The sequence below is a fragment of the Haemaphysalis longicornis genome, unplaced genomic scaffold (genome assembly GCF_048455015.1).
Source record: "Haemaphysalis longicornis isolate Haplotype H1 unplaced genomic scaffold, Haemaphysalis longicornis Haplotype H1 scaffold_27, whole genome shotgun sequence".
Lineage (NCBI taxonomy): Eukaryota > Metazoa > Arthropoda > Arachnida > Ixodida > Ixodidae > Haemaphysalis > Haemaphysalis longicornis.
The window spans coordinates 1,283,839-1,309,994 of NW_027526325.1; the positions used below are offsets into that span (position 1 = coordinate 1,283,839).

The 26,156-nt window shown below is 47.2% G+C and overlaps 1 protein-coding gene across 6 annotated transcripts in view; it reads right to left on the minus strand.

Moving 5' to 3' along the window:
* Ptp36e (protein tyrosine phosphatase 36E) overlaps positions 1–26,156 on the minus strand; it is a 540,343-nt gene that overhangs the window by 9,350 nt on the left and 504,837 nt on the right. For all 6 annotated transcript variants that reach the window (XM_077701525.1, XM_077701527.1, XM_077701526.1 and 3 more), the window contains one exon: positions 14,238–14,373. In XM_077701525.1, coding sequence (XP_077557651.1) covers positions 14,238–14,373 — 136 coding nt within the window. The remainder of the gene's footprint in view (positions 1–14,237; positions 14,374–26,156) is intronic.

Consider the following 26,156-nt stretch of genomic DNA (forward strand, 5'->3'; position numbering starts at 1 on the left):
CAGAACCGCGTTCCCAGGTGTACTCTTGCAGGCGATCGCGTACTCTACGAAGACGCACCCGCTTTTTAAGTGACTTAACCATGCTCTTTGCTTAGAGATCTCACCATAACAAGTTTTCTTTAGGGCGAGGAAAGGCGAAAAGAAGCGAAACAGAACCAAAACACAGCACGAGCCCCTATCAGCCACGCCGCGCACATCCCGTCAACGCCGCGGAGAAGCGGCGGGAGGCGGCGCAGCGATCGCGAAGCTCGAGGCGTATTGAGCCACAACGAAATAACTACTCATTACCGCCTCTTTCGCCTCAAATACCCACCGGCCCACCCCTCACTGACGTACACGGAAGAACGACTATGGAGGCTCGCACAGACCGAATCCCTTCCCTATAGGGCCCTCCTCCATCACATACACCCCTCAGTTTATCCCTCTCCCTTTTGCCCACTATGCAAAATCACGTGTGGGCCTGTCCATATGATCCCCTCCCTCAAATGAATTCCTCGGTGCTCTGGGAGGCAGCGCTGGGCTGCTCTGGCTCGAAGAGACAAGATCATCATAGCCCGGGCTACGAAGGTCGCCGCACAGCTCCGGCTGCGGGCCACTTCCCTCGCTCAGAGGTCTTCTTTGATAAAGTGCTTCTCTCTCTCTGTCTGTCTCTCTCTCTCTCTCTCTCTCTCTCTCTCTCTCGCGAAGCCGGCCTGTGACACACACCTGGCGCTTATGAGGGCCGAATGTAGTGCACTAAGATCGCGTCAAATACATTTCGACTGTCGTAAATACACCGCATTCGAGAAGAGATGACTGATCTTCATGAATATGTAATTCCAACGCATACAAACAGGGAATCTTAGTCGCGAACGTGCCGCAAAAGCAGCGGTGATAGTGGTGAGTGGGCCGGAGCCTCCCGCGACTGCTTTCGAAACGGGCCGCTTGGGGTATTTCAGTAGCGCACCTACTAAGGCCCCTAAAATTACTAAGGTAGCACCATCCTATGATCTCGCCGCCTTTCGCCCTCACCCGCGCTCCTTTCCTCCTCCGTGTTTTGCTATTTTCTTTTTCTCCTTCCAGCGCCGCCCGCCATTGGCCAACAGAAAAGTCACGTGGTACTTTTCTTCTGCCTCCGCCGCCGGGTCGCTTCGCCGATGCCTCGCCGGTTGGGACATTGCGCAACACCGCCGCTGCGGCGCCATTTCTGGCTGCCGAGCCACGGAGCTTCAGCACAGAGCAGGGGCTTTAGCTGCTTCAGTGCCGGCTTTATCGTAGGCGCCAGGTAATAGCAAAGTAAGAATTAGCTGCTCGTTCCGAACAAAGGTCGCATTGGTGTCGCTTTATGTTGCTTCTCGGTGCCGATGTGCTGTGCCTTAGGCAGCGCGAATATCGTCAGGGAGGGCAAAGGACTTCGTTATCCTTCCGGAAAATGCGATGCAGAAAGGAGAAAAGTTTGGTTGCATAGAAATTAACGGGCATACTTCAGGCCGACGCTGCCATCACTCTTTTGCGAGGTAAGTTTCTGAATGATTGTTCTTGCTCTGTTGAATTCTGCGCAAGCTTGAGCGGTCACTTACGAAGAAATGCGTATTCCCGCCGCGACCGTCGTCCACCCTTTGTATAGGCATTGCGCGCAGCGGCGAGTTCGTCCCGGCGCAAGCTTTGCTTTGGATAAGAGGCCGTGTATTTGTCATGTGCGCGCTTAACTTCCAGCATAATTATCAGCGGCGTACCATGTTAAGTCGGTTGTCGTAAGGTTTTCGTGAAGGGACAATTGTGCACCTGAATTCGCGCTTGTTTTGGCCAACGGCAGCTTGCGTCTGACCATGTAGCGTGCGCGTTCCCAGTGCGTGTAAGCTCTTTGTGGCGTGAAGTCATGTTTTGTGTGTAAGCGACCTGGGTGGTATTATAATCCCGCTGTTATGACATTGGACTGATTTGCAGCGTAATATGTGCTTGGTCAGTGCGGCGCAAATTGAGGCTGTTACGAGAAAAAAAAATGCGGCTAGGTAAAACAATTTAATGCCAGCTAATCTAGTGACCGCGCCGTTGACGTACGTGTGATTCAGAATTTGTGTTATCGCTTTGAAATTCGCGCACGTTTGAATGGGCACCTGAAGTGCATATTCGCAGCGCAACGGGTGTACGCCCTTTCTTCCGTGTATGCACAGAGGACCGTTAATTATGTCTTACGTTTGCATTACACGTGATGCCGTAGATTTGCAGTGTGCGCGCTTACTTCGTCTTAGTAGTCAACGGCGCAGCCTATCCAGTCATTGCGATTTGAACCAAAACACACTGGGCGACTATACTATTTTCAGCAGACCTATTTTTGTTCAGCAAAGCGGTTGTTAAACGGGTCTAGTGTAAGAGAGTTGATCGTGGACGCGGCACTGAGCAGATGCGCGAACACGAATTTGACCATGCTACGGTAGAACGGTCACTAACTCTCTTCTGCAATTATTTATTGCCTATATTTTCGGAGTGTTTGTGGCGCATCCCAAACTCGCTGGTGTGATTTTTTCCCTTCTCAATAGGATTATTTCACGGATAAATTTGAGCAACAGATATTGGGGAAGATTGGCGTTAAAAAACTAAATCCAAGTGCCACTCCCAGCATTATTTCTCACAAGAAGGCAGGTCAGCAGCACAAGCCACCTGCACGACGTCATTACGGACGTTTGTTCCAATAAAATATCTATTTGGAGGCACCAATTCATTTTTGTGATATACCTTGTCGTTTCCTCTTTATAATCCTCGTGGCATTTGTTCTCTCTCGAATTTCTTTCGGGTGTATTCCTGTGTTAGGGAAATATACAAATATACCAGAATATATCCCAGCACAAAAAAATTCTGTCCAGGCGCCTCCATTAATAACGGCTGTAAACGACCGAACCCGGTAAAAAAACGTATTGCATGATTATAGAACTGTAGTAATTAGTTACATAATTTGTACCTCAAGGGACTCGATCTCTAGTTTGTATGAGAAATAAGAGGCCAAAAATCTGTAATTTCAGTTTATCCGGTCTATTGATCGCAATCTTGTCTGGCGGCTATTCCCAGAATTACATGTCTGCGTTTTAGATGCGACTGCATCTCATTCACTCGCCTTGTCCATGCAGCGTCAGCGATGTTGTCGTCCGCCCATCCCCCATTCTCCCCGCCGCGCGAGCTGCGCTCTCCGCCGCTCACCCCTCTCCTCTCCGATGCCACTCTCTCGTCCACACCCCTCCCCCTACACTATAAAAAAAATAATAGTTAGCGGAGCCCGGTCTCGATCCCACGACCCTGCGGGCGGAACGCGAGGTACATGGTGCTCTTCCCACTGCGCCCCAAAACCTTTTTTTTTCTTTATTGCCGGTCTTCGACAGTGCAACACAACATAAACGTACTACAGAAGACACACAATCTACAAAAAGGCCACCATGCCATGGTGGACTGGCGTTGTCATTTAAAATTTCCTAAGCATGGCGAGGGGTTCCACCCTTGGCAACCCCTCAGGAACAGAAAACTTCGCTCTCTGAATTTCAATGAACTTGGAAACAGTTTCGCGGAAATATTGTCGCGTCGGCCGCGCGTCTACATCACAGTTGAGTCATGCCATGCGCGACCACCAAATATTGTGCAGGCCCAACTACATGACGAGATCGTACGGCACCCCATCCTCTCTCTCGATACATAAAAACCGTATGCCATGGGGGTTCAGTGGAAAGTCCTTTCGCAGTGTCCTTTGGAGGACATCCCATAGAAACACTGCTGCCCAACAATGGAGAAAGACATGCTCCACCGTTTCCGGTTGTTTGCAAATAGACCAGTCAGTTCCCCATGGCATAGAAATCCTCTTACCCTCCATCCATGTTGCAACTGAAAGCGTGCCCGTGTGTAGTTTAAAGAAGAAAGACTTCGCTCCTGGTGATACTTCCATTCACTTAACCCTTTTTAGGGCCTGCACAGTATAAAACTCTATACATTGGTACAGGTACGACCACATTGCATACATCCTTATATATTTTTTTCCGCGTGACATTAGCCAAATAGTGCATCGAAAATCGAGCAAACAAAAAACGAGATGACACAACAATCTTTTTAAAGTATCCATAGATGCCCCCTGTCATACTACTCGTAGAAACTACGAATTCGGGCAAAGCCCGCATTAGCCGCACTTGAAGTACTGTGCGCAGAAAAGGGTCTTAAACGTCCCGTAAAAACAAAAATCGATTCACAAGCTGTCTTACAAAAAGGTGCGTGAGCCCTAAGCCACCATCGCGGGTTCGTCGAAACAAATTCATTCGACTGCTCCTCTCCCAAGTAGAAGCCCACACAAATACAGCGAACACGCAGTGAAGTCGTTGTATATTCACCCGAGAACAATGCAGCGCTTGCATAACATACCATATTTGCTAGCCAGAAAAATGTTGCACACAGTTGCCCTAGCAAACATAGACAAACCATTGGCTCTCCATTTCTTCGCTTTCTCACGTAGCTCCTGAGCTTGCGCACGCCAGTAGGACTCGCTGTCTCTGTAAAACTCCAGTGGAATACCCAAGTATTTCACTGGATGGGTGACCGAAGTGACATTGGCGAAAATGTCTGGGGTTGTCAGCCAATCACCATGCCAGAATCCCAGACACTTTCCCCAGTTTACAAAGCTACCTGTTGCAACACCGAACCGTTTCACGATTTCTACAACAAGAGTGACACTTTCCTTGTCTGAACAGAAAACTGCAACGCCATCAGCATAAGCGAGAAGCTTGACTTCACAAGAGTATACACAAAATCCTCGAACCTGGTTGTTTTGTATGATGGCTAAACACAACGTTTCTATGTAAATACAAAAAAGCAGAGGGCTGAGGGGGCAACCATGACGCACCGAACGTTGCACGCTAATGGGCGCTCCCAGTGAATTATTTACAATCAGCCGCGTTTGCCCCACAAAACCGAGACAGAATCAAATGCTACGCCACAACACCGAGACAGAATCAAATGCCACGAACGCGCCTTATATCCTTGACTCATTCAAACTACGTCAAGAAGCTACTGATACAACGCATCATGGGGCAATGATTAACACTTGCAATAAAAGAAAAGAATCTCCCACTTACAGCAAGAATGATGGAGTAAAGGTCGTTGCGACAGCGAAGCCCCAAGCATACCACTTAGAGAGATTGACCAAGATTGGCCAATAAAACATAATAATAATCATAAAACATAATAATCATACGCGTTCCCGACACGTTTCACCCGATTTCAGAATCAATCCAGCGGAAACACCAAGTGAACCCCACGATGCGTCGCATCTACACAGGGTTCCCCTCGCGGTGATGTGGGCGCAATTTTTCACTCGGTTCGCACATGAACGGACGGCCGCAAGTGCAGTTTAGTGTATCCGGCTGCGAAGTCAGGGAAGCAGGGACTCTTCACGTCGCTGTACGTGCACACACGCACAACAGCATGTGTATATTTTTTAAATCTATTCAAAGCAGCCTATATCGACATGAAGGGGAAAGAAACATTCCTACAAAAACAGCAAATCACTATAAACTGCGCGCAATTAAGGTAGGATGCAAGTCGTTAGTAAAAGCGGGCGCAGAGTGAACGCTGCTAATGATTCACAACCATCGCAGGAAAGCCGAATGCAAGGACGCCAGCGCAGCGCTCGAACGACGGCATTTGCGAGTGAAGCGCTCTGTATACTGCCGCGAACCGTGCGCAAGCCCTGTGTTCAGTGATTGCACGACCATAGTCACGCGAATGCATGAACGGAACTACCGTAACAGAGCAGTTTGAAATGTGCACTCTCGATTCTTTCGCATTCACGAGCTATCCTGAGATGGTACAGGATGCCGCACACGTAAACAAAACCGCGCTGTGCGTATGCGCCAGCGGCATCCACCCCGCAAATATCCCCTTGTAGACAAAAATATAAAACAACACACCCTCACTCAGTGCGTGTTGGTAAAATGGGGCTCTAGAAATCCTATTAATGCTATCAAAGGGCGATTGCGGCGCGAAAACAAGAACAAACTGCACGAAAAACTGCAGCGAACAGCCCGAAGCGTTGCGAGGGCGTCTGCTCTGAAGCAGTCAACAAAAATGGCGGCAGCGCCGCGGAGTTAAAGGGACCGTGGCGCCGCGGGTAAGGTGAAGAAAAAAAGAGGAGGGCAGCGGAGGAGGGAGAAGTTGGCGCTACCTTAGTAATTTTAGGGACCTTAGCACCTACAGGCAGCGCCCGAGGCGTACAGCGCTCCGAAACTGCTCGCTTCACAGCTTTCGCATTTCTTTCCTGCACGTACCGTCAACAATATAAACAAACTATGCACCTGCATTGTCTCTGAAAAAGTTGTAACAACTGTAAAAATGTTTAAATATGGCTCGAAAACGCCACATTGGTTCCCCACAAAGCACATTTCGAGAAGCACAAGGAGCTGTGAATGCTTTGGAGCAAGGAAGCGCTGTTTTTTTTAACCTACTGGAATTATTTTACCCCGTTCGCAAAATCTTTTACCTTAGAAAATTCTTTCACAATCTATGTTTTGGTTACAGGTACTAATTTATATTGCTGCAAGAGAGACCTGTATTTTCTCCAAATACAGGTTACGTAAATGAAGTGTAGGAAATTGTACAGCAGGTGTGCACTCCTTGGGTCGAAGAGTAAGAACACGACTCCCGATGTCCACACGCTCTTGTGTCTGCACTGGGCGGGTGCATCGCTTGCGACGGTGATTAACTTATTTTTTCCTACAGGTTGGGGTTGTTATCATTCTCAGGCATTATCACAGCAGATGACCTATACGCCTCGAGCGCGGCCTGTAGGGGCGCCACTGAAAACCCCCTAGCGGCCCGTTTCGAAAGCAGGCGCGGGAGTCCGCGCCCCGCTCCCCAGTGCCGCCGCTGCTTTTGCGGCACGTTCACGACTGAGATTTACCGTTTGTGGGCGTTTGAAATTCATGTTTGTGTGGAGCAGTACTCTGTTCGCAAATGGGGTGTGTTTACGAGAGTGTAAATGTTTCCGACGTGATCTTAGTGTGGTATTTTCGGTCTGTATAAGCGCCAGGTGTGTGTCACAGGCCAGCGTCGCGGAACCGGTGTATGATGGAGCCGATTGTAGTTACACTGACCTGAATTTACTAGCCGTGTATCCGTAACCACCTGTTCCTCAGATGTTCATGCTACGGCTATACACTACGATTTAAATCGGTTTTGTGCGCTTACATAATCAGCGGAGCACTCATACCTGACAGCACACTAGTTACGTTTGCCAATATTATTGCCTCAGATATTGATTACCACCATTTACAAGCCAGTCTGTGTTTATTTCGGGAATATTCAACAAAAGTACGATGGACAATGCATAATTATACTCGGGGCTCAGCACACGACAGAGTCGTCTTGTCGTGAGGTGCGCGCCCGCAGACCTTCATCTGCTACATATATCCTCCGCGAGCAGCGCGGAGACGGGCTTACAATATAATCCGCGTCCGCGACTAAATGCTTCTTCGAAATATCGTCATATGGCGCAGGGAGCCTGCAGAATAAACCAGAAACTGAAATCAGAGGGCCTTATCACATACCACACTCTTCCAACGACACATTTCATCGCTTGTTGAACAGCCTACCCTGTATACTTCAAAAAATGCGTCCGCCGTACGATCAGCTCTTCGTTGAAGTAGAAAAACAAAAGGAAAGTGAACGCAAGATTTATGTGTGGGATTACTAAAACGTTCATTGCTTGATTCCGCTCCGCATTTGTACACGGCGTCCCCCTCCCCGCCCCCCCACCGATTTCTCGCGAAATAGCAGTGCATTTCGCGTATAGTTGGTCTAGTGAAACCTACCTGGCTAATTAAGTTTAGACGAACGTCTTTAGCATGCCAGAAGCTGCACTGTTTTTTTTTTTCATTTCCGTTAGAGCTATTATGTTTCTAAATTCCACATTGGCACAGCATTTATTTTTCTGTGGTTTCATTTCCTTGGTTCTTGCTATATGGCGTGTGTGGGCACACATTTAACGACGCACAGGCTTGGAATATACTTTAAATTTTCGCATGGTTTATGTTCTTATAAAAGGCATAAGTTATTGTCCGGGATTGGGTAATCACATTCCCGGAACATATTTTTCTGCGGCGTATATATGCGAAACGAAGCCGCATTCGTTGTCCACGCTGCAAAATGAAGCCAACCTCTCATTGTGCCAGTATCAGGTCTAAACGAGGCGTCAGTAGAATTCATTTGTGCCTGATGTTTTGGAAGTGACATGGGTGATATGTTGCTGCCGTCGCCGACGCCCGGAAGAGCGGCGACGAAGCGCGCAGAACCGCGTCCCCGGGCAGCTCTTGCAGGCGATCACGTACTCTACGAAGACGCAGCTGCTTTTTAAGTGACCTAAACGTACTATTTGCCTATTGTCGTCACCATAACAAGTTTTTTTAGTGCGCGGAAAGGCGAAAAGAAGCGAAATAGAACCAAAACACTGCACGAGCCCCTATCAGTCACGCAGCGCAAATCCCGTCAACGCCGCGGAGAAGCGGCGGCAGGCGGCGCAGCGATCGCGAAGCTCGAGGCGTATACGATCGGAGATCCGCGGCGATGCGAACTCGCGGGTCCTGGTGCGAAGGTGAGGGATCGTCCGTTCGCTTGAGTTTTGCGAAGCCTGGAGAGTTTATTTGCACAAGGTAGGCGAGGCCCCAGACGTAGGTGGTGTACCGGGAGCGGTAGGCCTAATTTCTATTGCACGGACTTTCACTACCATCGATGCACCTGAGAGGAAGTCGCTTACTCAGAATAGATTTTTGAGCATTCAAGAGCACACTTACATCCGCCACTCGCATGGCAAGGTAGTACATAATTTTGTCAAATCCAGAATATTTCCAGGAGCCATCACGATGGAAGGGCGATGGCTCTTCTTCCTTCTCCTCCCCCACATAAATAAATAAATAAATAAATAAATAAATAAATAAATAAATAAATATCGCACGTGCTCACGGCCAGCTGCGAGAAACAAATTTAGCCCAAACTAACGTGTTAAATTGGCTAATATCTGAGCTCTTTGTTCCAGCCTCAGCGCCACGGATACACGTCCGCGCTTAGAGGCATATTCCCATTTTCCGAAGCATATAAAAGCGACGAAGGGTGCCGAGTTTGTGAGCTCCTCCGCGGACTGGTCAGTCGCAACGGCGCGCATCGCTGAAGTCACGGAGGTAGAAAACGTTAGCCTAAACCATTACGAAACCTCAGCCACTCCAGTAGCGCATGCCATGCGCATGCGTCGGCAACCGCACGCCAGAGCCGTTTGCGTTGATGCACGGAACAGTGGGACTGCAAAGGGTACTACGCCGATGAGTGAAAAACGGGACTGCGTTAACGCTTTGAACTGCAGGAGCGCCTCTGTCTCTCAGCGTTTACTATGCTAGTTTTACGTCCTTCCGTATGCAACGCCACCAGTGGCGTTCTACAGCGATTTTCGCGATTGCTCGACTGATGCGCCAGGCGCCTGATGTTCCCTAAAGAAATTGTCGGTCAGGCTGGCGGGAAGTGAAATGTTGCCAGTTTGGTTGTGGGGTGAAACTGCGGATTCCTTCATATCCTCGGCCTGTATTTACTCTTCGACGAAGTGTAATTTTGCCAGGAGGCGCAGGAAAGGTCGGCGCTGCTCATTTATGTTCTGGTGACGGTGGTTGTTCCGTGACATCATCCCTCACTTTTCCCGATAAACATAGCGATTCGCTGCTCGTTGTTCGTGTAAGAGAAACGTTTGCTGCCGTAATTCAACTAAGCTTGCGTGTTCGTGGCTTGGAGTCGGCTTGCAACCCTCGCCATCATCCACGGAGTGGAGACGCTGCGATTTTTTAATACTCATGTCTTAATTGTGGCTTATTGCCACATGCTTTTGGTGAGTTCTCGTGTGGTAATTTTTTATCGTTAATATTGGCTCGAGCGTTCGTTGCCTAAACCCTTGCGCAACCTTGTTGTAGGTCTTCTGATAATACAACTGTGAATGGCTCGTTTTTTGGCTTTTCCCGACAATTTAATAGCGAACTGAATTTTTCCCGAACAGGTATGCATAAACTTGTATGACAAGCGCAATGTCTACTTCTGCCTTTGAGCTACCTCATTTTATCAGATAAGGCAGCATATTTTATGCTAACTGCTGTATAATGTCTACGTCAGTGCCGCGGTAGATGCAAAAGTATATGTGGTTATGACGCAGTTGCCCCTAAAACCGTCTTTATTACCCAAGTTTTTGAGCGAATATTTGTATGGGAAAATGCCATTTAGAGGCTAGTGTTATCGTTGTGGTATTTACTCCTACGTTGGTCATTTTCTGCGCAATTTAAATCAGGCAGCCATCCATATCTGAAATGTACGCGTACTACCACCCAATAAATTTGTATCGTACGTATATTGAAAAGCAGTGTGTGAGTTTTACTGGTTGGTTTCGTATGTATTTTAATGCAAGTATCTTGTTTCTTCTACATGCAGCCAAAACCCAGAACACGATTCTGCGGGTGAAGCCAAAGACTCTGTGTGCCGCTGTATAGGTGCCTCAGACGAAAGTTTATATAGAACTGTGCTGCGATAGGCAGCTGTTGGGAACTGTCAGGGACCACACTGCTACGGCGGTTTGCTGCTTACCGATTTTCGGTATCACTGCGGCTTTGTGCCGGCGCTGTGTTAAAATGGCGCTTGCGGTTTCATTCTGATACCAATGAATCCACCAGCCTGGCATGTGACCTAGGTTTATGCGGTCAGGAAAGCAGAAATATTGGAAAAGTGGAGTCCCATAGACAGTTTCCAAACGTCTATAGGGACCGGTCACAGCTCAGAGGGCGCGACGAATAAGTACACTTAGCGCCGCCCCGCGGAAGCTTGAGCAAACTCTGGGTCGGTGAGCCAGACGGCGGGCACGCGTTCATATATTCGGCACCTCCCGGTTGTTTGTTTTTGCGATTCTGCGACTGTTTTTGAAAGGTGTGTCGTGCTTGAAAACTGTTCTGGCAAATAGTTTCCCCATGTCTCAAGTGCTTCTGGGCGATTTCCGGACAATTACGGGGCGGAACTACTTCTGTCGGCTTCGCGTGCGCGAGATGTTAGAGAGATTGTGCGTTCCCGCGCGCGTGTACGCCGTGGAAGAAATTGATGGACAGACATCGTTGCGAAGTCCCATTAAGGGAAGCTTATTTACAGCGCCAATTCAGGCCAGTGTTAATTTTTTCTTGTATCACAGCCTAATAAAGTAACCCCAACGTGTAAACGGCGCTCCACGACACAAGCGCGTTTGTGTTGTTTCCTCGGTTCACGCAACCACACTACAGTCACTTTTTCGGTTGTCCTTCTTCAGCACGGTTGGTGTTGTCACTAATTAACAACGGATTCCAAACATTCTTAGCTGATCACAAAGTAAACGCAGTTTCACGCAGTTGAAAATCTGCCGTGGAGCGGCGGTTGTCTTTACGAAGATTACGTTTAGTTTCGGCTTCTATCTTGTGAGTCTTAGCTCGTCTCGTCTTAGCGACTAATTGTGATACAGTTTGTTCAGGCCGTTCAAAATTCTCCAAAAAAGTATTTCCTCCTCCTGCCCATCCTCTGCTTAAACAATAGTAACCTCAACTTTCAGAGTACGCAACACGCATTAAAGAAGTCAGCGCGAGTGAATACAACCTTGCCTTTGATAGCTTGCCATGCTCTCGCTTGGGATGCGTCGCCGAACTATGCACACTTCGGGAAACAAAGTAGGGCAGTAAGCGGGATGCGTACTGACCATCTTGACATTACTTTTGGTATCAGAAGCGATGTGCTGTGAACATATCCTTGTGCCGCCTTTTGGCATCCATTTGGCGCCGTGAATGTCGCTAAAAAAGGTTACTGCTGATAAAATAATAGTGGCAGAATCCGTAATAGCTTGTGGTATGCAAATACTACGACGGCATGCCATTCATCGCAGCGCGCGATGTGTATGGAACACTGAAAGCAAACATTTTAGTTTTACGGCCCTTCGTGTCTGCGCTTCGCAGACACGAACAGTCATCGTACTTATAATTTTACTTCTTCCACTGACAAAAAATATCACATCTTTCTTACTCTAAAATGCATTTCTTGTGACGCTTATTCTCCACGGATGCCCGAGAAACCCGTACAGAACGATGGCAGGCTGCCTTTCCCGATTGTGGCAGTCCTTCACGCAGCAGTAGCGCCGCTACCACTAATTCTTTCCTGCAGCATTTTGATCCTTTTGGACCCTGAAACTTGCAATTATAACTATATTTCTTAAAAGAATTCCGCCACACAACGTCGAACCGCACGCAGCGCGGGTGTTTTTACGTGCGCTGAACGGCAGGTCGCGGCATCCACCGACTCAGAGTTGCTAAGCAGCGGCGAGAGGTGGCGCAGCAGTCGCGCGCAAACTTCAGTGTCCGGTGCCTATAGGAACACCGTTTTACATAAACAGCTGGTCTGAAGGTACCTGGAACGAAGCACGGGATAAATCTGTATTAATTTTAAGTGGATGAGTGTTTCAGTAAATTAAACTACCATTTTATGTGGAACACTGATCCCTAAGCTTTTATTTGGAAGGTCTATCCAGATAATTTATTTGCAAAAATACGTGCACTGTTCCGCTAACTTGCAAAGGGTATGTGTAACACAGTTCCAAATATATAACTGGAACTTTTTTGCACAAAAGTTCAAGTTACGAATTGGATCTTATGTGAACCCAGATTAAGAGTGTAGTCTTGGCATTTGTATCTTTGCTTTCAGGAAGCACCTGTATACCCGTGCCGCCACGTTGGCGTGCCGCGGGGTACTATGGAGGCTGATTCTTGTGCCCCTCCTTGCAGGGTGTCGTGTTAGCGCAGTGGTAATGCACTTGTATCTGCGCTGATGACTACGGTTCTATCCTGACGCGAACACAAGTTTGCCTTTGCTTATAGATTTTCTCCTAGCGCCAGCGCCAATTCGATGGAATTTGCGTTCATGGGTGATGGTAACTTTGGCGTGATGGTCATGAGGCGTCCAAGGCCTCAATATTACAACGTTCCTCCCTTCTCTTGTTTCTTGCCCTCCCCCTTGTTGTATGCCACATCGAAGATTTTAAAAAATTTTCCCATTTCATTCCCGATAGGAATTGAGACATTGTGGAGGTCTGAAACACACAGCCCTGCAACGTAGCAGCTTAATGGCCAGCTGGGCAAGTGGGCTGATATGCTCGACGTAGGCCACCGACCAGCCTAGCAAAAGAACAGACGGCGACGGACGGGTAGCACAAAACAAGGGCTTCACTCAACTGAATTTACGCGCGCAGCTTGTGAAGCTTTGGTTGTGCGCATTTTACACTTGCCTATTCATTCAGGTGCACCTAAAGGTAGAAGGGTGCGAGAGCTCCTGAGACTCCACGTGGCTTTGAAGCGGAAGGCGCCGTTAACAAACTATCGTCGCGGTGTCTACATTAGCACGCAATCGCCGTCAAAGTCGAACACCATTCGCAAAATTATTTGGAGCACAAGCTTATGCGTCTCACCACTGCGATATTCACACTGAATAGATTAGTTATTACGTGCTATTTTAAATATCAAAACATGTCACCCCTTTGATGTGCATTCTTACTGTGTTAGTTAGCACATGGTAATAAGTACCATTTTGAACGTCAGTAAATTAAAAACAAAAGCCTGTGACCGTACGTATGTGTCTTTCTTAGGGATGACTGCAGTCAACGCTCAAGAAAAATACCATTTGCTCATTCCATTCACATAAATTGCCTGTCGTGTGCTCAAAAATTGCTGGGGCCAATTAGGCGTGCCTGCGTGTTCTCAAGGCGAAAGCCTGGCCGTGGTACTCAACAATGACTAACTGCTACATTGTTTCGCGGACCTTTATTCACTCCTGGACCAGCCTGTTTACTGTATGTCGAGCTTGCGTTTCTCCCCTCTCGATCACACGTCTTTTGGCGCGAGGGGCTAGAACACGTCGCAGCGTCCGTAAAATCAGAATTCTGCGCGGTTGGCGTGCTCCACCCACCGACCATCGCGGTTTCTGTGCAAGCGAACAAACACGGCCGTTTAATAGCTCCGCTGGTGGCGCATCCTTACAGAGGGAAATGCTTCATGATTTTCTGCTGAAAGTAGGACAACCGGAACGTATAAAGCGTCTTAGTTACTTAGGCAACGCGTGCCGGTCGGGCCTCTGTTGCTCTGTGCCGGAAATTCGAGGGAGAGACCGGTGAGCGGAGCGGGTATGGACATCGCTATAGCGCGTGCACCCACCATGTTCTCGACGAGTTGTGGCCTGTGCCGACGCACCGTTTTGACGGCTTGGAAGACGTCCACCTCGCCATGCTCCACCACTTGCTCGATGGCAACGTTGGCCGCGCAGTAGACGCCAGCACGACCCTTGCCATTCCTGCAGGGGCCGAACAGCGCAGCTCGGTATTTGAAACGTTCGGAAGACCTGCTCTTTTAATAGCTCGACTCATTGATTATTGATTCTATCAAATATTAAAATAAAGATCACATTCACCAGACTAAAAAACAGATAAGTACAGTAACATATTGGCACTATGAGTAATAAGATTAGGCGGCGATACTGATGCTTATTACATAGCTTGTTATCAACCCGGTGGGAATGGGAGAGCGACAGTGGCGCAGACGGTGCTAAAACCTTTCATGCTCTACGCGCAGTTTCTTGCTGCTCCGTTGGTCCCGCCTGCAGCCTACGCGGAGTTACCACTGGCCTCCTCGCCCACAGCCAGTGCTCCGGCGCCCGTCATTCTGCCAACGGGCCGCGACCGTGCGCTCACGGTGTCTTCGGTGGTGCGTCTGGGAACTTCGACTGATTTCCAGCACCACAAGACAACCGCAACGCCACCGCCAGCATGCTGCGTAGCGGCTATGAATAGGCGGATCCTGCTTCTTGTCACCGGTGGGCGTGGGGGAGCTGCAATGTCGCAGGATGATCCTAAAACTTAACCTGTTCTACGCACAGGTTAGTCCTGCTTACACACTTCATTGTAAAAAGAACAGTAACAGGTGCTTGCTGCTCGTCCCGTGCCTACGTAATATGTCACTGTTTGTTGCCGATTATGTACTTTCCTAATATTGCTGTTGACGCCTGGTGACGTTGAGTTAAACCCCGGACCTATGAAAGAAGTGTTAGCTGCAGTAACATCTCTCGAAGACAAAATTGAAACTGGGCGCACCGAAGCAATGGCGCCACTGAATGAAGTCAAATCCAGTCAAAAAGTATTGAAACAAAGCGTGTTAGATGCCAACCTGCGTTTGGCAGCGGTTGAAGAAAACGTCGCCATGCTTGAAGCTAACAGAACTCCAACGATGGAGCGCATATAGCTGAGGCAGTAAAAAGTGAAAGTTCGTCTTTACAATACCGACTAGACGACTCTGAAGACCGGTATGGTAGAGATAACCTAATTTTTAGTGGAATTCATGATAACCTAGAGGAAACATGGGCGCAGTCTAAAGAGAAAATGCGGCGCATTTTGTCAGAGCACTCTTCCTTATAGTTACCAAAGGAAGCATTTGCTCGGGCACATCGGTTGGGCAGCTTTGTTGCTAACAGGTGCGGCCCGATTGTTATCAAATTCTTTTCTTTTAAAAACTGAGATAGGGTACTCTCATGGAAACCAAACTTAAAAATACGAACACTAATGGGCAAGAAGACTTTTCTAAGGCAAGACGGCTAAAGGGGAAAAATCTTTTGGACTTCGGAAAAGCGTCCGGGCAATTCTATAGCTTACGCTACAAGAAACTTATTTTGAACAAAAAATGCTGAGTGTATTGCTGTCAAACTGACAGCGTGTGTGAAGTTGACATGCTTAGAGCGCCTGCCTCTGGTACTGGCGCGCGAGCCCCCTTCCGCCTCAACCACCGAATGCTACCATGCGCGGCCGTTCAGTCACAAAACAAGCGAAGTTGTGTCTCTTTACGAATAAGAGTGGCATTTTAAATAAGCGGGACGAATTCTCAGCCATGAACTACGTATGATCGACGTTCTGACAGGAACTTCGTTGTCTGCTAAAGTCAAGAATTGTGAGCTCTTTTTCTGCAAGAACGACTACTGCATTTATCTATGCGACCGTGGAACACGCATAAGGGGTGGCGTGCTGATAGCTATATCTAGAAAGATATAAGCATACGTTGTTGCCATTTCCTCACATGAGTTCTTTTGCCCTCGAATACAGATTAACCATAGCGACATAATATTCTGTGTTTGTTATCGGCCACCTAAAACGGGGGACTCCTTTTGAGACGATTTACATGACAGCTTAAAGAACGTCATTGTTAGGTACCCAAAAGCCGCAGTGTTTCTTCTAGGCTATATATATTTTCCCGGAAAAATGTGGAAAGACTCTGGCCCAATCGTCACAAATGGGTCCGCCGAATGCCTATCGTTTCTTGATATGTGCTCAACTTTAAACTTGTCAGAACTCGTTATAGAACCTACTCACGCAACTTGTTCTACCACCAACTTTCTTGACCTAGTATTAACAACACGACCTGAAACTGTCTCATCAATGACTGTTCTTCCCCGTCCAAGCGACCACTCTGCTGTTCATTTTACAATGTCGTCCCGATGACTCCGCCATGCTAGACAGCACAAACTAATTCGAAACTACACGAAAGTGAATTTTAAGACCATCAATGATGAACTCGTTTCTTTTTCAGATGAAGTTTTCTTCGACTTTTGGTAGAGTCAATTGATGACAACTGGACACTCTTCAAAAAAAAAAAAAAAAAAAAAAGGGGACACTTATGGAAAAATATATCCCCCCGTTTCGGAGATCACCTAGGTTTAATATTTTCTCGCAACGTTTGCTAAATAAAAAAATAAACGCATCTTCCATAAATGCAAACGTTTCAACTCCTCAGAGAGATGGACCGCTTACCAGTCAGTCTCTTCAGAATACAAGGGTGCTTTCCTGATAGCAAAGCAAGCTTTTAAAGACGATGGTCTTTCTTGGGCTACTTAAACTCAGACATTTCTGTCTGTCTGTCTGTCTGTCTGTCTGTCTGTCTGTCTGTCTGTGACTCTATTCAGCCACCCGGCCAAAGTAAAACAAGGCCTGCGCAACAGTCTAGTATAGTCACAGCAAAATGCACCCGCCTAAGTCCGCTATAATGTTCACACTTGTCAACATTGTTGAAGAAGACAAATACATTACGCAAATATAAGAAGACAACTAGTAGGAAAGTGATATTTACAGTGTTCCTTTATAAAAGTCACACATGCTGTTTTTTTGCGGAAATAAATACTTCATCAACTGCAGAGACAAAAAATTCACTCCGACGTCGCGTGCTGTCGCTCGCGCCACTATACCTTCTGGCGCCATTTTAAGAAATCAACCGGCAACAGTTACGAAAGGTTCCACTAGATAGGTTCCACGTTCTGGTTGCAACGCACGTGGAGTAAAGCAACGTGGTTCTATCAACGTTGAAATAGGGCGCCTCGATTTACCCGCGTCTCCGCCGTACGGCAGCGTTAGCATCGAGACACCCAGCGTGGAGCAGTGGAACGCGGTAAATTTAAAATGATTTTAGCAAACCTTTAGCGTCTTGACCTTGGGAGGAGCGCTACGCAAGAGGAACACGAGAGGTTAGCGGAAAACGAAGGGAGGCATTTACTTGGCAAAAGTCGACAAAGACTATCGTCTTTTGTTGATATTTGCAACGAAAGGAGCAGATACGCGGCCAATTTTTTCTCATAGGACACTTCCCTCTCGGTTATCAACCAATCCAACTAAATTTTGGCGTGTCTTCACGAAAGGCATTGCAAGCGATTTTCGTTTAAAAACTTATGCAGATTATTTATTACCACGTGAAGCCGTTGCAAATATCTAAATGAAGCTTTCTGGTTATCTTTCAATAATACATCTGTCCTTCCGGATTCCCGTAGTTTCCCCTACCACCGAATGGATTTCATTTCATTTCATTTCATTTTATTACCTTAAAGGTCCCCGGAGGGACATTACATAAGGATTCTATTATCGCCGACTGTGAGGGCATCACTAAATTGATAAATGAGGCTAAAACTAAAATTTCCTCCTTCAGCAAGCGTAGATGGTATTACCTACAAAGATTTAGAAAGCACGCAAGTGTACTCTTCTTAATCTTGTCGTATATTTTTTTGCAGTCATTGCTGTGTGTCGCGGTGCAGATTGATTTGAAGGTTGGGAAAGTTGTTCCAGTCCACAAGGCCGGTGATACCCATTGTCCTCGGAACGACAGGCCACTTTCCTTAGCCTGAATCCCATGAATAATTCTAGAACACATTATTTATGCAAATCTGATAGATTTCTTAGAAAGTAACTCTCTTTTTCCCATTAACAACATCGTTTTCGTAAACCATACTCTTGTGAAACTCAACTGCTCGCGTTCTCTAATGACTTGTTTTGTGCTCTAGATAATTCATCTCGTTACTGTATTGTTTATTGACTTTGCCTAAACATTTGACACTGTTCCTCACCGTTTACTTCTTCTGAAGCTAAGCAAACTTTATTTTGAAACCAGTATCCTCAAAAAGATGGAACACTTCTTGCATAACCGCGCGCAACAGCTAACGGTCACGATTCGTATCCTTATCCAGTCAAGTCAGGGGTTCCGCAGGGTTCAGCACTTGCACATCTTTTTATGGTATATATGAATGACCTCCCGAACTATATCACCTCACATATGAGAGTTTTCTCCGACGATTGTGTACTCTACTGAGAAATCCGAAACCCTTCCGATATCTCTGCTCTTCTTCATGATCTTAATAACATATCTAATTGGTGTGACACTTGGTTAATGAAACCAAACATTGGTCAGTGTAAGTCAATGAGAATAACATGAAACACTGGCACAACAGGCGCGGCGTACTTTTCTAACGCTGTACCGTTAGCTTCCGTTAAGTTATAAATACGTCCACATAACCTTTCATGGCCAACGCACATTGAATAGGTCACTAATGACGCATATCGCATGCTTTGTTTTCTTCGACCGAAGTTTTCACGCGCACCTAGTTCAACTGCTCCTCTATTAAGCATAGTTCGGCCCAAATTGGAGTATGCCTCAAAAAAATTCGGAGCTCTAAGTATTCGCTCTGCACGTTTCATTTTATCCACTTACACCGGAACAGCTGGCACATCACTGATGAATAAAACATTAAATCTTCCATTTATAAAACGCCGCATTTCACGATTGTGCCTTTTTCACAAACATTTTTACAACAATCAAATTCTAAATGAATGTCTTTTCAGCCCCCCAGCATACATTTCTTCTCCCCTTGACCACCATTTAAGAGTAGGTGTGCCAAGTAGCCACACCAACCGTCATTTTGGTTCATTTCTCAAGAAAACCAGTGCAGACTGGAACAGCACTCCTGCCGCCATAGTTTCTACACGTGAACTAGAGAAATTCAAGTCTGTACTCGCGAATCTTTTGCACTGACCCCTTCATTGTTTGTTGTGTACTCATTCCCTTACCCCAACTCCTCACTATGACGCCTAAACTGTCCTGAGAGTAAAATAAATGAAACGAAATGAAAGTGTCATGCCACTCAAAGCTTGATGTGACGACTAGCCTTTTCAGGGAATTGCCAACTATCGTGCTCTAGTTTACAAAAATTCAGGAGAGATTTCATGCTCTGCACGTAAACGCCAAGGGTTCTTGCGCCTTTCCCCACACTTTATACATAATTTTTAATTTTCCGGCATAAAAAGATGAGATCCGCTCGAAGGCTGCTGTGGCCATGACATGCACGTATTAACTGGAATGCAAACACAATTGGCGTGACTAATCCTTTGCATCGTCTGATAGAATATATTTCTGTTATTACCACTACGTGTTCTTCTCCGCAAGGGCAATTTTAATGCACCGGAAACAGAAAAGGCGCGTCCAGAATGGGGACCGAACAGACCCCGTCGATTCGGTCTCCAGCCTGGACACGTGTTTTTAGGGCGAGGGCCTTACATCTCCGTGTTTCACAGGATGCGCCAGGTGCAAAAAAATCGCTGTAAGGTACACAGAATGGAACAAAGTCCAAGCGCAATGCTGGAGCGGCGGACCATGGCCCCGAAAAGAGAGGCACCAGTGCGGGAGGAGGGGAAAGGGACTCAGCCGAACCCGAGGGGAATACAAGTGCAATACGGTGCCGCCATGTGAGGTGAACCGTCGATGGTGTAAGGTTCTAGGGTAGGGCCATCGTTCTGGCATACCGCACTTTTAGAACACCCTGCAGACGAGAGAAAATGGGTGGCTCCTGGCGACGGCCAGCGAGCGGAACCATCTTGCCGTGCTATACAGGGGCCGGTAAAGTGATGGGTGGCTCGACAGCAAAGCTTGACGGCAGGTTAACAGAAGGTCAAACTAGGCTTTCGCCTTCACATTCTTTCTAAACATCCTGCGTTATTTTTCTCCACTGTCCTTCATTTCCTAAAATAAGATAGAAAGGCCGAATTCACGAATTATTCTACAAAAAAACACCCGCCATTTCACTCTGTTAAGGTGCTTGAGCAGCTAAGCTGCTATGGTGGTTGTTAGGATTTTAACTCCCTACTTAATAATTACGCAATATGTACCGAAACCAATTTTATGCAATTATGTGATTTTATTCTTTATTCTGTATCCTTTGTGCAAATACCGAAAGAGGCGAAATTGGTTCTGTGTTTGAAGTTTTATCTTTTCTCCTCTATTTTGCCATGCAAGTGACGGCAGCTTTGTGGCCACTGCGATACGCTTGTGGCCTGAATGTCCAGCGAGACGGCAGATCCACCGAGTCGGAAGCTCCAATCCATCACGTGATCAGCGAGACGAAAGATGCACCGAGACGGAAGGTCCAATCGAGCCTGAATGTCCAACGAGATTAAGGGTCCACTGAGACGGTTTATCCACTGTTGCAGCTTTCGTCTCGTTGTATCTTTTGTCTCGTTGGACCCTTAGGCGCTGAATCGCTGCGATACACCGCCCATGGATCCGGAAAGACGCTTGTTAGGTTGTTGGCTGCCATTGTGAAATCCATACACAGCCGTTGACGCGTCGTCCTGGGCTCTCCGGGGTCACTGTAACACTGTAGGCAAAACTGTTTGAGCACAAAAGACAGCAGCCACTTGCCATCGGGCCGCAACAGGCCGAAATTGGCGATAGCCATTTTCCTTGGTTGCTGCCTCTTTCCCTTTTATTATTAGGGGAAAGGTTTCCCTAGGGCACACCATAAAATCCCGTATCGTAGTCATAGACAGCTTCTTTGGTAAAATGTGGTCAGACCATTCTCCGTGCTTTTGTTGGCATTCGAAACAGTTGTCTTTCTTTTCTGCATGCCTCCAACGGTCCCTCGTTCCGAACCCTTTTAAAGGACAACAGCACTCAAATTCAAACTTTGCCAAATTTACTTTGAACACACAGTACGTACCGCCAAAACAACTAGGTGATGGCTGGTAGCTCCGTGAAATTCATTGTTATTTAGTTATAAGCGTTCAAGCGTTCAAAGTGTAACTTCTCGAGCATGTCATCTCGAAGGCCATATACACCCACTTAGAAGGCAAAAAACTGCTGTACTCCAATCAACACGGATTGGTAAAATCTGTCGACCCTGACGCAACTGGCAGAAACAATTGATGACTGTTGCAAGGCTTTGAACGACAAACGGCAAATCGATTGTATTTGTCTTGACATGTCCAAAGCTTTCGATAGATTACCTCATTCAGACCTAATTGAGAAGTTGGTACAATTTGGTGTAAACCACAATATCACACAATGGATTCCCGCATACCTAACAGGCAGAACTCAGTACGCAGAAATTGATGGTTCCAAATCAGAATTACTAGACGTCATATCGGGTGTTCCGCAGGGGTTAGTGCTGGGACCAGTCCTATTTCTTGTTTATATAAATAATATTGCCCAAGATATCAACAAAGACATTAAAATACAGCTCTTTGCGGACGATTGCCTGCTTTACAAAGAAATTAACAATGAAAACGATTCAAAAATCCTTAATGACGCCCTCAAGGTTGTAGAGCGCTGGTGTGAAACTTCAAAAATGAAAATCAATAAAGTAAAAACTGTTGTTTTTCGAGTAACAAATAAACTAAAAGCATGTTATTGCCTGTACCTACACCCTGGGATCCTGTACACTTGCCGCAGTGAATAGCCTTAAATACTTAGGAGTAACTATTTCTTGTGATATTAGTTCGAAGGAACATGTAAAAAAGATTTGTTCGCCTGCAGAACTTAAACTACGATTTTTGCGTGGGAAGCTTAAGCCAGCCTCGAAGGACTCCAAATTAACTGCCTATCTATAATTGGTCAGACCGGCATTAGAATGATGATGATGATGTTTGGAGTTTACTGGCACAAGGCCTACTAAAGGCAAAGAGCGCCAAACAATGGGATTAGAATATGCTAGTGTCGTATGGGATCCTTGTAAAACCGGGTTGATCAATATGCTTGGAAGCGTCCAACGAAGAGCAGCCCGATTTATTTTGTCTCGTTACTCTCGGACCGATTGCGTTACTGAAATGTTGCAATTACTTAATTTATCCTCCCTAGCCGAACGACGCCGCCTAGCTAGACTAAGGTTTCTTTTTTTGCTCTGGAAAAATCATTTTAAAATAGACACCTCTCAATACTTAGTACCACTACGAGACAGAACCCTAATGCGTACACATGAACATAATTTCCGGATCTCTCAACTGCACATTAATGCATACGCTAATTCATTTTCCCCTGAACAATAAAAGAATGGAACGCACTACCAACAACCGTTATCCAGAGTGACTCTGTTACACAGTTTGAGGACAAACTGAAGCGAGTGATGTCCTAGGCAAGAAGTGCAATGTGAAAAAAAAATTCTATCAAACTGGTTGTATTCGTTTGCTTATAGATATTACTGTTAGGTGTGCTGCGTTATACTTCTGCGGTGTTAAATTCATACATATTTTCAAGTGACAATACGGATGTGTAGTTTGTGTACGCTGTGGTTAATGTATTTCCTTGTTGTTCTTCGACTTGTACTGCAACCCCACCCCTGTAACGGCCTCCTGGCCAACAGTATGCCTAAAAAAACAAAATAAAATAAAATAAATAGCTCCGTCCCAGGCGACACTGCACCTGCCGGCGGATCGCGCAAGCAGCCATGAAGCGGAAATGACAACGCGGCCTGCCCTGCCCTCTTTCCTACGGCCAGCCAAGAGAACCAGTCGAGCTCCGGCATGGCCTCCGCGATTTGCTGCCGGCGGCGTGCCGTTGCTCCGGCCGTCCCATTCGGCGCGGAAACAAAGGGAGCGCCGTTAGCCTAAGGTTGAACCGAGGCTCGTCTGGCCGACGCTGCCTGCGCTTTGAGTTGTAAATCAGCCTTCGTTGTCGCGTCTTCGTGCTAGAAAACTCTCAATATGTGGTCTATGTGTTTTGACTCGATCCTACAAGTACAAAGTTGTTTAACGTACGTTGTTTAACACCCACGATTGCCTTTGCACGCAGCTTTAGTGGTCGTTTGGTTGAAAGGCGAATGCCCTAGCCCAGGCTTCTGTCATCTCGGGCAGAGTAAATGCCAGCGTGCTGAATTCTTTTTTCGCCTTTACAGCACTTTCGCGCGATATCACTGCGCGAAAACATGCTTTTTTTGCCTTTTAAGTTGTTTCGAACCCTCTGGGTATCCGTTGTGTGCGTGCGTGCGTGCGCGCGTGTGCGTGTGCGTGTGCGTGTGCGTGTGTGTGTGTGTGTGCGTGTGCGTGTGCGTGTGTGTGCGCGTGTATGGTAGACGCGTATGGTAGACTGAAAGTCTCTCTGTACGTTTGTATATGCAAGCATGCATGCCAATAAACGGCACCAGCACGTTTAATCTGCCTATTGCGGAAGAAATACCGATAGCCATTTGGACAGTATACACTTCAGATGCTGAAGTATACGACGTCTCTGTTAATAGTATCGCAAAGTTATGCCAAACGTTTCCAGTACTGTTGCTATGTCATCTACTTTATCTGTCAAAGACCGCACGTTTAAAGGAGAAAAAAGGAAACGACATAGGGGGTATTTTCGTGTTTACTAATGGTTGAATTTGGGTCGGTTGAGTTCCCATAATTTGGTTCTTTCTCGGAACGCACGGAATATGCGTTCCGTGCGTTCCGAACAACATGTACGAGATTTTCAGAAATAAAAGCGGAAAACGTTTTGTGTTTTGGAACCATGCGTGACTACAAAAAAGAATACTGCTGTGCAATGAATTCACTAATGCATCACCCCGGGCATAGTCTACGTCGAAAATTCAAAGGCACCAGTAACTACCCTAATGGCACCATCAACTACTTCTACCTTTCTCCTGCATTGGTGTGCGGTAACTTTTTATTATTAAACGTCGCACACAGGCTGCGAAGGCCGAGTTTTCGTCCTCTGCGCCCGCCCGCGCCAGGGAAAGCGACCTTAGGCTACGCGCTCCGTGGTGCGGCGAAACACGCGGCCACGCCCCCTTTTCAACTTACGCTCTCTCCGGGCGATTGGGACGGCCGGAGCAACGGCGCGCCGCCGGCAGCAAATCGCGGAGGCCACGGCCCCGGGCGGCTTCTCTTAGGACTGCGGCGAGGGTGAGGAGTTGCGCGCAGGCTTGCTCCGGCCTACCAGCCACGTGCTGCCGCTCGCTCGCCGGCACTTCAGCCTGATCGCAATGGCCGCGCTTTCCTCAGTTTCGCTTTCGAAATCTCCGATTTCAACACGAAAGTGTTTCATGGCCGCGTACACAAAGATCTCGGTGACGTGATGTCCGCCGCGGAAGTGACGTCGCCAGAAAAAGTGCCACTGACGCGGCGGCGCCCGGTTTCGAGCCCACGACTCTCTCCTCACAACGGGAGGTACGTGGCGCTCTTCCCACCGCGCTATGGACCGAAGCTGGACAGCTCGACGAACGCGCCTCATGCCGTTCTCTATGACTCATTCAGATGATGCTGCCGTCTAGGAGAGGCGAAGCGAAGTAGCGCATCATGACGCTAATGAGCGCCGGCAGTTGGCGCCTCGATGCCTGCGCCTTCGTGTACGGGGGACGCGCGTGAATTGAGCCACCCTCCGCTGTATTTTGTTTCTTGCGTGTCGCCGACAGTTCGTCTGGAGGGGTCAGGCTCGCGCACCCTTCGCACGTGAAGGAGGTTCCTTTACCATTCGGCTGCTCCTGCGAAGGTCCCTTTCACGTTCGTGTTTTGCCGATTCCTATGAAAGAGGGATCAACCACAATTTTTGCATGGTCGTTCGCGCCGCGGATACTCGTATTTCAGCGGTAATGTTTTGTATATTGCAGTAATATTCGGCAGGCTATGCGGAAATACTGTTTCCAGGAAGTTGAAATTTTGAGTGTAACTGGCCTTTAAGCTGCAGTCACAGCGAGGGCCTCGTTACAAGCAGCATTGGCGCTGAAGGTAGCGCGAGATTGTCTTCTGTTTGTCGCCTGCTCTTGAAAGGCTGCTATTGGCGTTCAGGCGACCGTTTATGGGTTAAAAAAAGCCCTTCACGCCGGGCTGGAAGTGGCCCTGTCTGCCGCCCCCAAGCGTACGATCCACGTGTACCAAACGTAAATACCCCCGGGAGTAAAAGAGAGCATAGGCGCCCAGATAACCTAATTGGTCAGGCATCCAAAATATAAACGGCGTGCTTTGGTCTCTCAAGGGACGCGTGTTTTACTCTGCGTTCTTGCCTTTCCTGACCTACAATAAAACAGGGTAACTTCAATAAGTATATATTCATAAAAACCGTAAAACTATTCCCACATGTTTTCCTTGGCCTTCTAGGGTGCTGGCTTTCCTTTCTTTGATTACGTGTTTTTTATGTACATACAGAGAGAGCGATGAAACTTGGGGAACAATGATAAAGAAGGGTTAAAAATCATCGGAGAAGCTAGCCGCCCTGGTGCGGTGCTAAGGTTTCTCCAACAGAATTTTCCTTCTCCGAAGAAAGACGAAGTCAAGTCTTCTTGTCGAAACGTTGGCACGGCATCCGACTGAGGCGCAACCTTAGTCAACAAAACTAAGTTGGTCAACAGCAACAAACCCTTGACCGTTACCATCGCCAGTAGTGCGATGGTTCACAAGCAGCCATGTATACGTCCTTCTGTGGCGTAACTGCGCCCGTATACGAGCTCTCAAGAGGGTGCATTGAAAGATGGTTAATGTTTATTCCTTTGAAAGACTGCGTTACGAGACGGGGGATGAGAAGAAT